This window comes from Pagrus major, chromosome 13 (assembly GCF_040436345.1).
Source record: "Pagrus major chromosome 13, Pma_NU_1.0".
NCBI lineage: Eukaryota > Metazoa > Chordata > Actinopteri > Spariformes > Sparidae > Pagrus > Pagrus major.
The window spans coordinates 17,575,920-17,589,516 of record NC_133227.1 but is presented as its reverse complement, the minus strand read 5'-3'; the positions used below and the strand labels follow the sequence as shown (position 1 = coordinate 17,589,516).

Here is a 13,597-nt window from a genome sequence, read left to right as displayed (position 1 = left end):
TCAGTGGCCCTCTCTGTACCATGAGCCTATGGCCTCTGGGAAGGAATAACCTCTTATCTATCTATCTATCTCTTATCTCTGTTTCTGCACTCTGCATGCTCAGTTCAAATGTGAGTCATCCATTCAGGACCCTCATCACACATGCAAACACACACACACAGCACAAGCAAATATGCAAACGCAGAAAAAATCTCTTTGACCACATTAATAGGCATATCTTTGACTGCCAATTAAAATAAAAAAGAATCTTTCATTTTATTTACATGGACATACAGTAGGGAGTGTGGTTCCAGGGGAATTGAGAATTTCCCTGAGGGCATTTAGAAAACTTAGCCGCTGCAGACAGGGTGGGAGGCAGGAGGATTCATCAGTGGAAGATCCTCTGCGGGGCCCCAAAATGTTTCTTCACGCTGTCATGCTGTGTTAGTGTAAAAGGGTTTTTATGACTATGTGCTCTGCTACCATCACCAACTTCCTCTATCAGCAACTTAATGAGATCATGGGTAAACCCACTCAAATACACACTGACACATATACCGTTTGTCACATGAGTTTTCTAGAATTTTCTTTTCACCTGTAAATGGAAGCTGCACTGCCTGTGTCCAACCAGTGAACTCCCACTGCCCCAGCCTCCAATTTTCCCTGTCACTCTGTATTACCATCTACTGACATTCCTTTATAGATAGATAATCTAACAATTCCTCAGTAACCAGGTTATTTTAACATGTCTTTCTGAGCTTGGCAAAGGACAGTATGGCTCATCCTGTCAGCTACAGTTACAGTTTTAGCATCAATGAACAGAATCAATCTCGTAGTTCTATGGGGGATAAAAACCATTACCAGTGCAGATGGAAAAAAAATCCTCCCCACCTCTCCCTTTAGAACACATAGCTTGACTGTTTTGCCTGTCAACAGCTGAGTCAGAAAATCAGAATTGCAGAAGCATGATCATGTTACTTAACTGCTTCTATTCACTGCTGCTTCATTCCATAAGCATTTCCCCACAGAGTTTCTTCTTGGCAAGGTGTACTTCATGGAATTTTAATTTTGCTGCACATTAAACAAAGCTGCAGCCTTCCCGTTTAGATTTGGGCAAACACAGTGTTTAACTTCTAGGTTTGATGCAGTCACTCTTCCCTGGATCTGCCAAATGACTACCACCATAACATTGTCACTGGATGGAAACAACCTAACACTCACCACAGGATGAAAAGGTAATACACATGAGTCATACTGTCTCATGTGACAAATGTTGTATGTGTCAGTTGGTATTTCAGTGGGTTTACCCATGATCTCATTTAGTTTCACTTTTGGTATTTGTTTATGGACATTTTGGTGAGCAAGGTGCTTTTAACTGGGAGAGTTGTTGAAAACTGCAGTGGGGGGAAGCCCATTGTACTGCCCAACAAAATGTGAATGCCCCAACATTAGACATACTTCTTCTGATTTGTGATATTACCATGATGGCATCCCAAGCTGTCTCAGCTTTTAAAGATGTCATTGCTGCTAGAAGTGAAAACTAAAAAAGAATATAAACGAAATACCCTAAGCAATTAGCTAGAAGTCAGTCAGTCGCAGTTGTGAAAAGATTTCACCAGCAGCTCAGCAGGTGGAATTTTCTGAATGTTGTAAACCTTTAACCCATTCACATGACAATAGTCTAACAAGATCGGGGGGCGACCCCCATTCCGAAGGACCGCCATTCCGATGGTCCGCCATTCTGAAAATTTCCGAAGGTAGACCTTTTTTCAGGTTCAGAATGGAGCCCTTTTTTCAAAAATAATTAAGGGCTGGCATTCCGAAACATGAAAGTGAACGTTCGGAATAGCGGCCCTTCGGAATGCCGCCCTGGAACCTGACAAATCAAACTAAAGCCATCTGACAAAGAGATTTAGGTGGGGCTTCAAACGGACTGTGACCTTTCATAAATCTGCTACTGGGGATGTTGGATGAAGGTAGAGGAAGGTAACTGCCCCCTTGTCTGTCTTCACATATCTACCCCTTTAACCCTTCGGTCCTCTTTCACCACTACCGACCCCCACCAAGGTATTTTCCCTCCAGAAAAAGACGAGCCATTTTACATGTCAGGGCAGATGAAGACAGCATCTCTAACCGTCCCGTCCCCCAAGCTAAAGCAATTTAAAGTGCAGCTGCATACCACATCATTACCCTGTCTGGCTGCCCCAATTGTCAGCAATATTAGTCCCCTTTTCTGTTTTGTTTTCAAAAAGAGGACAGCTTGGTTTACTAACTTAAAGCAGTTAGTACTTGTAAAGTATATCTGTGGAATGTAATAACAGCCTGACTGGAATTAATTCTAAACAGTACTCAGAAAGAATCAAAGCTCGACACCAAAGAACGGGTTCTATCATGTAATAAAAAAGGAGGCTGAATCCTTTGAGAAAAGTACTGTGATTTGAATGAAAATGGAAAATTTAAATAATGCTGTTGCAATAAGATTGAAAGAAACCATGTCTTTGGGAGGATTAACTGTTTATATGGAAATATACCAATTTGGTAGATTTGTACTGTGTATTTTTTAACAATGATCATATAGATCAGGGGTTGTCAAAGTTTGTTGAGTGCTAATCTAGGAGGGTCAGCATATGATTGAAGGTCGCACAGGAAAACCCACAAATTTGTTGTGGGATTTGTGATTGAGCTCATGATGGTGTTTTACATTAAATTCTTTGAGCGGTGAATTTGCCTGTTTGCAGATAAGACAGACCACTTTATCTGCCTCCGAGGTCAAACAAAGTAAGCGAGTTTAATTTTTCCTTAAACCTCCTTTTCTCCTCAACCCTACAGCATTTTTCCATGGTGGCTCTTTCATCTCACTTACACATTAATTTGCTGAGTTGTACATCAAAATCAAAAACCCTAGCTAGCAGTACTTACATTCATGACAAAACATAATAACTGCAACACTGACTTGGCTGCCACTAGTTGCCATGCAACCAGTAGCTTTCAACAAGTTGTCATTCCTAATCTGAGAGACGCTTGTTAGGGAGGCTCAGTTTGATGCAGTAGCCAAGTAGTGTATTAAAGGACCAGTGTATAGGATTCAGTGGCGTCATTGCCTCACCATGGTTGCTAGAAACATGAAAAATATGAAAGGACCTCTCCTGAGTCAGTGTGTCCATACTGGGCTACTGTAGAAACAGGCCTATATAATGTGTCAGACTCCGTGGAAGAGGACCCATTCCCTTGGTAGCTATAGAAGGCTGAATTTGAGGTGATGAAAATACAATGGTTCTTAGTTTCAGGTTATTATGCACTTATAAAAAAAAACATTATTATGAATAGATCCTCCTAAATACCTCTACCTCTGGCCCGCAACAGAGGGCTTAACTCCTGCCTCACTTCCGGGTTAGTTTCTGTTCACTACTTTCACTTCCTCCTGTGCTTTTCCATTGAAGGTTTCTAACAGTGATCTTTCTGAAAAGCAGAAATGTGACCTTTAATAAGGTACTTCTGTCTCTGCTGTATTAGAGAGTAAAATCTGAACACCTTGCTGTTTTAGCCAAGATGAGAAGATAATTTTCTTGAAAAGTCACAGCCAAAATGTAAAGAACAGTCTTAGGACAATAGTATTTTTGTCTTAGTCTCAGGTGTCTCAGTCTTTGTGCCCTGAAGCCACTACTCCATCACCTGGTCACTGCTTGTATCGGAATACTTTAATCTCTGACAGAAGTTTGGTCAAATGTAAACTGATGTAAAGTGTTTGTAACTCCAAACTCACAGTAGTTTTACCTCCAAACTGTAGCTACTCAGCTAAAGTACTTCAGTACATTTACAATAAAATTGTTGTGTTGTCACGTTAAACTGCACTTTACTGTTCAACTCTGCATGCGAACACCCTGCAGCACTCTGCTGCTCACAGCTAACACGTAATCCTATCCTATCATCCTGGTGATTTCAACACAGATTTGCAGTGCCCTCTTGGTTTAACCAGTGCAACATATTTGCGAGGTCCTGCCAGCAAGCTGTATGTGACTGAGGGAAAAGACTGACCGGTACTGCAAAAACATTTCAGGATCATCATATTTTTCATAGGTCTTGAGCTTATATCCAGCCAGTGATTGTAACTATATTGACTGCATGAGAAGACATGCTCGATTTTAATCAGGGCTCGATTTAGTTTGTCATTGGAGATGGAAAAAGGAGAAGCTTCAAGTGTCGTATGAGATTTTGCAGAGTTGTCTGTCTGACTACCAAGAAGCTGTTAGAAGTGCAAAAACTGCATTTATTTCTCAATTAATCTCCAAAAACTGTCATAGGCCACAGGTATTGTTCAGTGCCTTTAATTCTTTGGCCAATCCATGCGATGCAGCCACAGTCACACCTTCGTCCATCCTCTGTGATAGATTCTTAAGATTTTTTGCTGAGAAAATATCTGTCCTCAGATCCTCGTTGGCCAGTTCCACTGATCTTGACCCTCATATGGTATCTATGTGCCCAGCAGTGTTGGATCATTTTGAGCCCATCTCACTGGCAGCTCTACAGGGAGTTGTGCATCATCTCCGCCCTACTAACTGCCCTTCTGATAACATTCCCTCTCGCCTGTTGAAGGAGGTTTTTGACACTGTGGGGACATAAATCCTTTCACTGATAAATATGTGTCTTGTGTCTGGTTGTGTTCCTGCTCATTTTAAACATGCTGTTGTAGAACCCCTGTTCAAAAACAAAAATCTCGATCCTACTGTCCAACTTTACGCCCATTTCCAAATTGCCCTTTCTGTCCAAAGTCATGGAGAAAGTTGTTTCATCGCAGCTTCAAGATTTTTTAGATCAACATGGTATCCATGAAAAATTTCAATCTGGTTTTAAACAGCTTCATAGCACTGAGACAGCTCTTTTAAAGATTTTTAATGATTTGATCTTAACAGTCGACTCCGGTCACTCGGCAGTCCTTGTTCTCCTCGACTTAACGGCTGCTTTCGACACAGTCGACCACAATATCCTCCTGCCCCGCTTGGAGAGCTATGTTGGGATCAGGGGTACTGCTCTAAAATGGTTTAACTCCTACCTGACGGACAGGACTTTTTCAATTCGCCTGGGAGATTATTCATCTGGACATGCTCCGCTCCTATGTTGTGTCCCCCAGGGTTCGGTTCTGGGCCCCACCCTATTTTCATTATATATGTTGCCCCTAGGTTCTATATTAGAAAAGCATAATGTCTCGTTCCACTGCTTTGCTGATGATGTTCAGATATACATGCCCTTAAAAATCAAAAGCAAAGGTGCATTGCAACCTCTGCTTGATTGTCTGGACGAAGTTAAGTTGTGGCTGTCCTCAAACTTTTTAAAATTAAATGAGAACAAGACAGAAGTTATTGTGTTTGGCTCCCCACTGCCATTGGGGGATGAACCTATCCTTGGGCCTATCTCCTCAAATATTATCAATTCCGTGAAAAGTCTGGGAGTGCACCTTGATAGTTCTTTTAAATTTGGAAAACAAATTTCATCGGTGGTCAGCTCAAGCTTCTTCCAATTGAGATTAATAAGCAAAATAAAAGCCTACCTTCCACCGGGTGACTTAGAAAAAGTGGTACATGCTTTTATTACAAATCGGCTGGACTACTACAACGCTCTGTATGTGGGCCTAGACCAGTCCTCTATCCAATGTCTCCAGCTGGTCCAAAATGCGGCCGCTCACTTTTTAACAGGCACCAGGAAAACTGAGCACATAACCCCAGTGTTGAGGTCTCTCCACTGGCTTCCTGTTTGCCAGAGGATAAGTTTTAAAATTTTATTATTGACTTTCAAGGCCATGAATGGCTTGGCTCCCCCTTATCTAGGTGACCTGCTTGTTGCCCACACTCCATGTAGAACATCACGGTCAGCCGACCAATTCCTCCTCAACATACCAAAATCTAGGCTAAAAACAAGAGGTGATCGAGCCTTCGCGGTCGCTGCTCCAAAACTTTGGAACAACTACCACTCTGCATTAGAACAGCTCCAAATTTAGAAAATTTTAAATCCCTGCTCAAAACCCACCTCTTCTCCCTGGCTTTTAACACTCCTAACTGACTGATTGTTTTATCATGACAGTTCTTATTGTTTCTTATATTTTATTTTATTGTTTATTTTATTGTTTTATTGTGTTTTATGGTGCTTTTATCTGATGTATGTAATTGTAATTGTATTTAATTGTAAAGCGCCTTGGCTAAAGGTGCTATATAAATAAAGCTTGACTTGACTTGACTTGACTTGATTGGCTGAGGACTGTTGGTCCCAAACACAGTTTTATTCTTCACAGGCAGGATGACATGATGCTGTTAGTTTTACGCCAGCAGTATGCTTTGGCATTTTAGCAACGGGTAGAGAAACTGTCTTAGGTGTTTTGTGTCATCAGATCAGCTCTTCTGATCAGCCTTTATAGAGACCACTGATCAAACCAATAATGGCCAATAACAATTTCAACGTGAAATGATACAACAACAGCAAAAGGCTCAAAGTGGTAGTAAATAACCTAAGTAATTTTGGTTAATCAAGTGGGTTGTACATTTGATTGATAGAAAAATTCTCACCACAATGCACTATTTTGTTAATACCAGCTGACCTCTACTTTTGTAGCAGACTCATGGGGTTGAATAAAGACTTTGGGCTATAGAGTTAAAAATGTGAATCTTAAATTTTAGCAGTGGCCAAAATTATGCTGAAATTAATATTGCAGTTATGAGTGATTGCCAACAGTACACTGCCTCACGCAGGGCTTAATTTATGCCAGATCCTGCCAGAACAGGAACCAGGACATCTCACATTGGACCAGCACCTATTTGATAGGATCTAACACCTCCTTGGTCACAATCAAATAAATGTTGTATAATATGTAATGTTATCTAGCTGTTCCTTCTTTAATTTCCCACTGAAGTTTCTCAAAAATCACGTGTTTTGCAGGCATTTTAAATTTGATTTCAAAGAGACAGAGGAAGCGGTCATGTCACGCAGTGACGCCTGAATTGTAATTAAAGCTGTGAGTTTTGTGCACAAAACGTGAGCTAAGCTGGTTTCCCCTGACTTTGTGACCCCTGGCCCTGACTTTTTTGAACACAGACAGCACCTTGTCTGTGTTTTCTTTACAAATTAAGCATTGGCCTAATGCAAACGAATCACTTATGTTGGGACACTAACGCAACATTTTTTAATTTAGGTTAAATTTGGCTATCAATAACAACTAGAAAAATTGCATTTCCTGCGAAAATACAGTGTGAATGCTGACATGCTGAAGTGATTTTGAAAAAACTGCTGAATATACTGGAAAATACTTGCCTGAAATGCATAAAACTATAAGAATGAATGGTCAAGATTTTGCAGAAAAAGCTTAATTTTTCAAAAGCTGAAAAAGCTGAAAAGCTGAAAAGTAATAGGCTGAAAGAGCTTAAAAGGCTGAACATTTTGATAGTTGAACGGTTTCTCTAGTTGAACACATGCTGGAGCAGTAGCAGAACCACAGTTGAAAATGTCCCCATAAGAATGAATGGCAAAAACGCCTACCAAATTCCTGTGAGTCTAGAAAAAAGTGTAATGGTTATGGCCAAAATATTTATACAGTGAGTAACAGGAGACATTGCTGAACCATGTGATGTCTTTTTTATTTCTGTAGGGTGAAAAATGAGGGAGCCAGAGCGAGAGACAAAAACGGTACCGTCTGCTCCCCTCCAGAAATTTAGACTCAAAATTAACATTGCGGCTTATGGGGGAGTTGCTGGAGTGCTTGTCGCTCTAGGGCTTCTACAGCCAAAAGTGTAAGTCCTACATCTGAAATAAGACCATCAGCTGAAAGCCAACAAGATTTCCTACATGTCTATGTATATATTGTCTATGTGAAGTAAAATATGTGGGATCCAAATCAAGCTGAAGAGAATTTTTTCTCTAGTTTTTCCAGCTGCTCTCCACTCTAGCGATGATGTCACGCACTCTAGCTCGCACAATACACACCCATTATAAAACCAGAAGACGAGTTAAAAATCCTTAAAACTAAAACTGTGATTATTTCAAAACCGTAAAAGATTTTAAAAAGCTGAATACATGCCCAATAGTTCAAGGTCTTCTGACTCTTTTAAAGTTGGAATGGTGTCTCTAGCTCAAAGTATGAGGGACAAGAAGAAGTTGAAAGACGGGTGGTTTTGAAGAGGATTTGAAGATTTTCCCATTTACTTCCATTGTATTTTTTTTGTTGAAATAGCTGAAAAGTCAGAAGGCTGAACGTTTCTATAGCTGAATGTATGCTGAAGTAGTAGCAGAATAAAAAAAATTGAAAAATTCCCCATAAGGATGAATGGGAAAAATGTAGCAGAAAAAGCTGAACATTTCCAAAAGTATAAAAGATAGAAATGCCAAAAGTAGATGCCCATTATGTCCTTAAAGAGCTGAACATTTTGATAGTTGAATGGTTGAATGGAGGAAAAGTGAGCCGAAAAACATATGGAAGAATAATAACTTTAATAAATTCCGGAAGGACAGGGTTATGCTGCAAGCATTCACACTAATTACTGATCATCAGAGATAATTATTAATCATATTGAATAATAAGATTTAATTTACATTAGATCACCTCAGGAGCACCACCCTTGAAGAAGGGAAAGATAACCAATTAATTGATTCAATGAATATCATACACTGCCTGGCCAAAAAAAAAGTCACCACCTGGATTTAACTAAGCAAATAGGTAAGAGCCTTCCTTTGGATAATTACTGCAGTGATTAATATGTTTCAGCTGGCAACAACTTATTTAACCCTAACTGCTACAGTGAGTAGCTTCTCATTTCTTAAACAACCATGTCAGAAGACATATCCTGTGATCTAGGAAAAGATGTTACTCTGTTTCAGAAGGGTCAAATTCTTGGCCTGCATCAAGCAAAGAAAACAACTAAGGAGATTACTGAAATTACTAAAATTGGGTTAAGAACAACAAATTATTAAAACTTGGAAGGATAGAGGTGAACCATCATCTTTGAGGAAGAAATGCGGTCAGAAAAATACCTGATTAATCGCAATCAGAGATCACTTAAATGTTTGCTGAAATGAAATAGTAAAAAATCAACGGTAGAACTCACGGCTATGTTTAATAGTGAAAGTAAGAGCATGCAAAATGAGAAGAGAACTCAAGGGATTGGGATGAAACAGTTGTATAGCCACTTATCAGTGAGGCTTATCGGAAAAAAAGGCTTCAATTTGCTAAAGAGCATAAAGATTGGACTCTGAAGCAATGGAAAAAGTCATGTGGTCTGATGAGTCCAGATTTACCCTGTTCCAGAGTGATGGGTGCATCAGGTTAAGAAGAGGGGCAGATGAAGTGATGTACCCATCATGCCTTGTGCCTACTGTACAAGCCTGTGGGGGAAGTGTTATCATCTGGGGATGATTCAGTTGGTCAGGTCCAGGTTCAGCAACGTTATGTGCCCAAAAAATGAGGTCAGCTGACTACTTGAATATACAGAATGACCAGGTTTTTCCATCAATGGATTTTTTCTTCCCTGATGGCGCAGGCATATTTCAAGATGACAATGCCACGATTCATCGGGCTCAAACTGTGAAAGAGTGGTTCAGGGAGCATGAGACATCGTTTTCACACATGGATTGGCCACCACAGAGTCCAGACCTGAACCCCATTGAGAATCTTTGGGATGTGCTGGAGAAGATAATGCAGCGGCTGACTCTCTCATCATCAATACAAGATCTTAGGGAGAAATTAATGCAACTCGGGACACAAAAAAATGTTGTGACATGGTAAATGTGTGCTGTAATCAAACTTTAAGGTGGTCCAACGAAATATTAGAGTTTGTGACTTTTTTTTGGGAGGGCAGTGTATATTACACTTACTATGGATTTGGAACTCTGGAAGAACTGAACAAAATGGTGGCTAGGTTGCAGAATGCTGGAGAGGGGTCTGGCTGCAGACGCTCTTGTGGGTGGAATGCTGTGCCATGCTAGGACTGGGCAACAAACTCAAACATCACAATATTTTTAACCAAAAACAGCAATATCAATATCACAAAGATATTGTAGTGGTGACTATTGTTACTTCACAAAATATTCAAACAATATGATATTTGATAAATAATCATCAGTACTGTTGATATAATGACTAAGTGGGTAAAGACGAGTATTAAAACAAGTAGAACAGTCTGGTTAGTTCAGAAAATGACTTAACTGTAATGCAGCCTTTAAAACCAGGAAAAGACTACATTTATACCATATCACCACATAAACATATTCAAAATCTAAGTATGGTCTCATATCACTATAATAATATAATATCAATATATTGCCCAGCCACACTATGCTGTATCCCCTCACATCTGTGCTGGCAGTTTTACCAGTGTAAAGTCACCCTGAAAAGAGCTGCCATGGCTTCAAACTTCTAAGTCTGAAAGTCCCTTTGAAAGCATTCCACCTTTGATCTGAGGAATGCTACAGATCAAGCAGGAAACTGACTTCAGCTGCTATCTACTGTGCTGGTATCTATCATTAAGTGGAGGATAAATACAGATTTCATCATGAATGAAATGTGAACAAAAAAAAAACAAAAAAAAACATCCCACCCCTGTGGAGTCACTGATCCAGAGACAGAGCAGATAGCATCAAGTGATGGAGACGGTGCCCCCAGCTGTGCTGAGTGTCGACCACCAATGGACCCCTCCCACACAATCTTCCATCACACGCACACACACACACACTCAGCCACCAGTCAGACAGGCTGCCTGCTGTCAAGCCACTCTGACAAAGAGCAGCTCTATGAATAGTTAGGGATGGCCAGTGACACAGACAACTCAGAGATAAAAGCTAGGAGAAAGGAAAACAAACATTTATTCTGACTTATTTTGTGTAAGTGAAACAAGACCGTCAGTGATGCCAGTGCTGATTAAAGTTCCTTAAGTGTTTCTAACTATTTCAAAGCCCAGCCTTTGTTTCTCATCAACAAAATCCATTCACTATCAACCCCAGATACATTTACAGGGCTAACAACTGACTCCCAAAACAGGGCTTTGTGAGCCCCAGGGGCATACAGCGTGAAGAATATTAATTTGCTTTATATATGGACAACTCGCATTAGACATCTTCATTATGCCACACACACAAGTAGAAAGAGTGTCAATCTTTTTTGTTTCGAATACAAGTCAAGTGACTAAAAAGAAAATGCGGACATACTCTCCCTTAAGTGACAGAAGTCATTAAATGTGAATGACTGTGTTATTTTTGGCTTCTCTTGGCCCATGCAAGCACAGCCAATAATAAACACACACAAACACACACAAACAGAGGCTTGGATTACAGCAGAATTTAAACAACCACATCCCTAAATACAAACAAATGATCTAAGAGCAGCGAACACATTTGTACCCTGGGGACAGAATCCTGCTCCATGACACAGAGGCGAGAGGGGGCTGAGCAGGGAGTTGGCTTTATTAAAAGTAATTGCCTTGGAGGCTAATAGAGGGTAAACCCACCTGTTTATTTACAGGCATGAGTTTACCCAACAATTCACTGCTGACTGACTTCATTCATTTAATTCATCTAACAGCATATATATAGCATGATAAAGTTTAGATACGTGATGTTATTTCCTTAAGTTGGTGAATGATTGCATTTTTATGAAGGAGGAAGCCGTCGAAACCATTTGATTCACAGCCCACAGCAGTGAATATGATTATACATCAGTTCTACAGTAACAGCGGTATTTACATGAAGACCAACCGGAAACTAGGTCTCGAGTAAAAGTCATAAGATAGCTACTGTAGGCTATTATACGTGTTCTGAAAGGTATTCTTACTGCAGTATTAACGAGGCTCACCTTGGAGAAACGTCCCGGCGCTCATGAAAGTCAGCAACATGAGGGCAGAAGAATCCATCCTTGTGTAAAGTAGCAGTCGGGCTTTGTTGATACCTCTGCTGAGCTTCAAGTGGCTAGTTGAAGTCCGTCTGAGCAGCAGGCTACAGGAATAATATGGCCGGCAAATATGTCACTGTCGAGTGGAAGAGGTGGGGGAAGTCCGGAACATGCCAAAGTCCTCCGATCAGTGAGAGAACACAGGTGAAATACAGAGAGCTCAATGCGGCTGTAGGAGGAGCAGGAGGAGGAGGAGGAGCAGGAAGAGAAGGCGGAGGAGAAGGAGAAAGAGGAGGAGGAAGAGGAGGAGAAGGAGGAAGAGAAGAAGGAGGCTCTTCGGGGCTTTTTGTTTTATGTCCCTTAAGATGCAGTCGGAAATATGGACACTCCCAGATACACGTGGCGGTGAGTAAACAAAGCGCAGCGCCACAGAAACACGTCTGGGGGGGTTCCCTGGCCTGACTACAACAAGTTTGCCAATGAGACAACATTATAACGTCTCATACAGAATTTCAATAGGCCTATCACTCTGGGCACGGAGGGTATTTCCCTTTCACATCTCAGCGGACTTCCAAGTAGCACACGCAGGCAACCACAGCTATGACGCATTTATTTTCCCACTGACAGGTGATGTGCGTAGCAATGCAATATTCTTGGCATTCATTTGGACACCTCTTGACATACACTACCGATCCAAACACTGTTGTGGACCAAGTACACCCCCTCATGGCGACCGCACTCCCAATAATCCAATAATAATAAGAATAAGACTATTAATGATATCATACATAATATATTGGCAAGCAAGGAAATAACGGCATTATGACGCCTACTGATGGACTTTCCTTTAGAGTAATGGTGTTTAATGCAGAAAATAGTTGCTTGGGGTATTTTAGGAATATTAAAATGCCAGTGAAATTTATTGTTTTAGTGCACTGATGCCATTTTGGCCAATAACGTTTATATTAGACTGTAAAATTAGAATGACATACATATCTTTACACACACGCGCGCACACACACACACACACACACACACACACACACACACACACTTAATATCAGCAGCAGCCACAAGAAAAATTTATAAATTTATGCCAATTAAAATCCATGCTGATTAGGGGAGCTTGAACATTTATATTTTATTTTCTTGTAAAGCTCACAGTCAATAAATGTATGATGAGTGCATTGCATTTTCCATCCAGCTAAGGTAGAATTAAATCTTATGTTGAATAGGATTTTCTACACTCTCAAGGAGGAAATAATGTAACTGATTGCAGTATTTTCTGTGCATATTTACACAGAGAGGCGAGGGGCCTCATTTATAAAACAGTACAATCAATGATCTCAAGTGTCACTTAAGCAGAAAAACAAGTATAAGCAGTTATTTATAAAAACCTTTCTTTGACGCAAAGCCTCAACTTGATGTGAGTGATTCTCCTGCTGGTTTGTAGGGGTATTGCAAGTTGGGACACATATGCATCCAAGCCTGTTGGAACCTGTGCATGAGTTTTATGATCAATGTACACTCCAAAGCTGCACACACACCATCAGAAAGACAAAAGACTTCAAGGAGTTCAAGGATAAATCTAAGAACACTTTTGTAATGGAGGCCCCAGGGCAGGCTGATAACAGTAGTTTGACATGGTTTTGGTGAACAGCATTTAGAGTCATCATTGTGAACATTTGAAAGAATGTAGACTCATAGAAAATCATAGGCCCCACTTCATAGTTTATACAGTACAGGGGAGCCAACATTCCT

At 40.5% G+C, this 13,597-nt stretch overlaps 1 protein-coding gene across 4 annotated transcripts in view; it reads right to left on the bottom strand.

Annotated features, from left to right (window-relative positions):
- Nucleotides 1-12,129, bottom strand: part of alcama (activated leukocyte cell adhesion molecule a) — a 120,040-nt gene extending 107,911 nt beyond the window's left edge. For all 4 annotated transcript variants that reach the window (XM_073479785.1, XM_073479784.1, XM_073479786.1 and 1 more), the window contains exon 1: nt 11,801-12,129. In XM_073479785.1, coding sequence (XP_073335886.1) covers nt 11,801-11,858 — 58 coding nt within the window. In that variant the 5' untranslated portion in view covers nt 11,859-12,129. The remainder of the gene's footprint in view (nt 1-11,800) is intronic.
- Between the last annotated feature and the right edge of the window lie 1,468 nt (nt 12,130-13,597).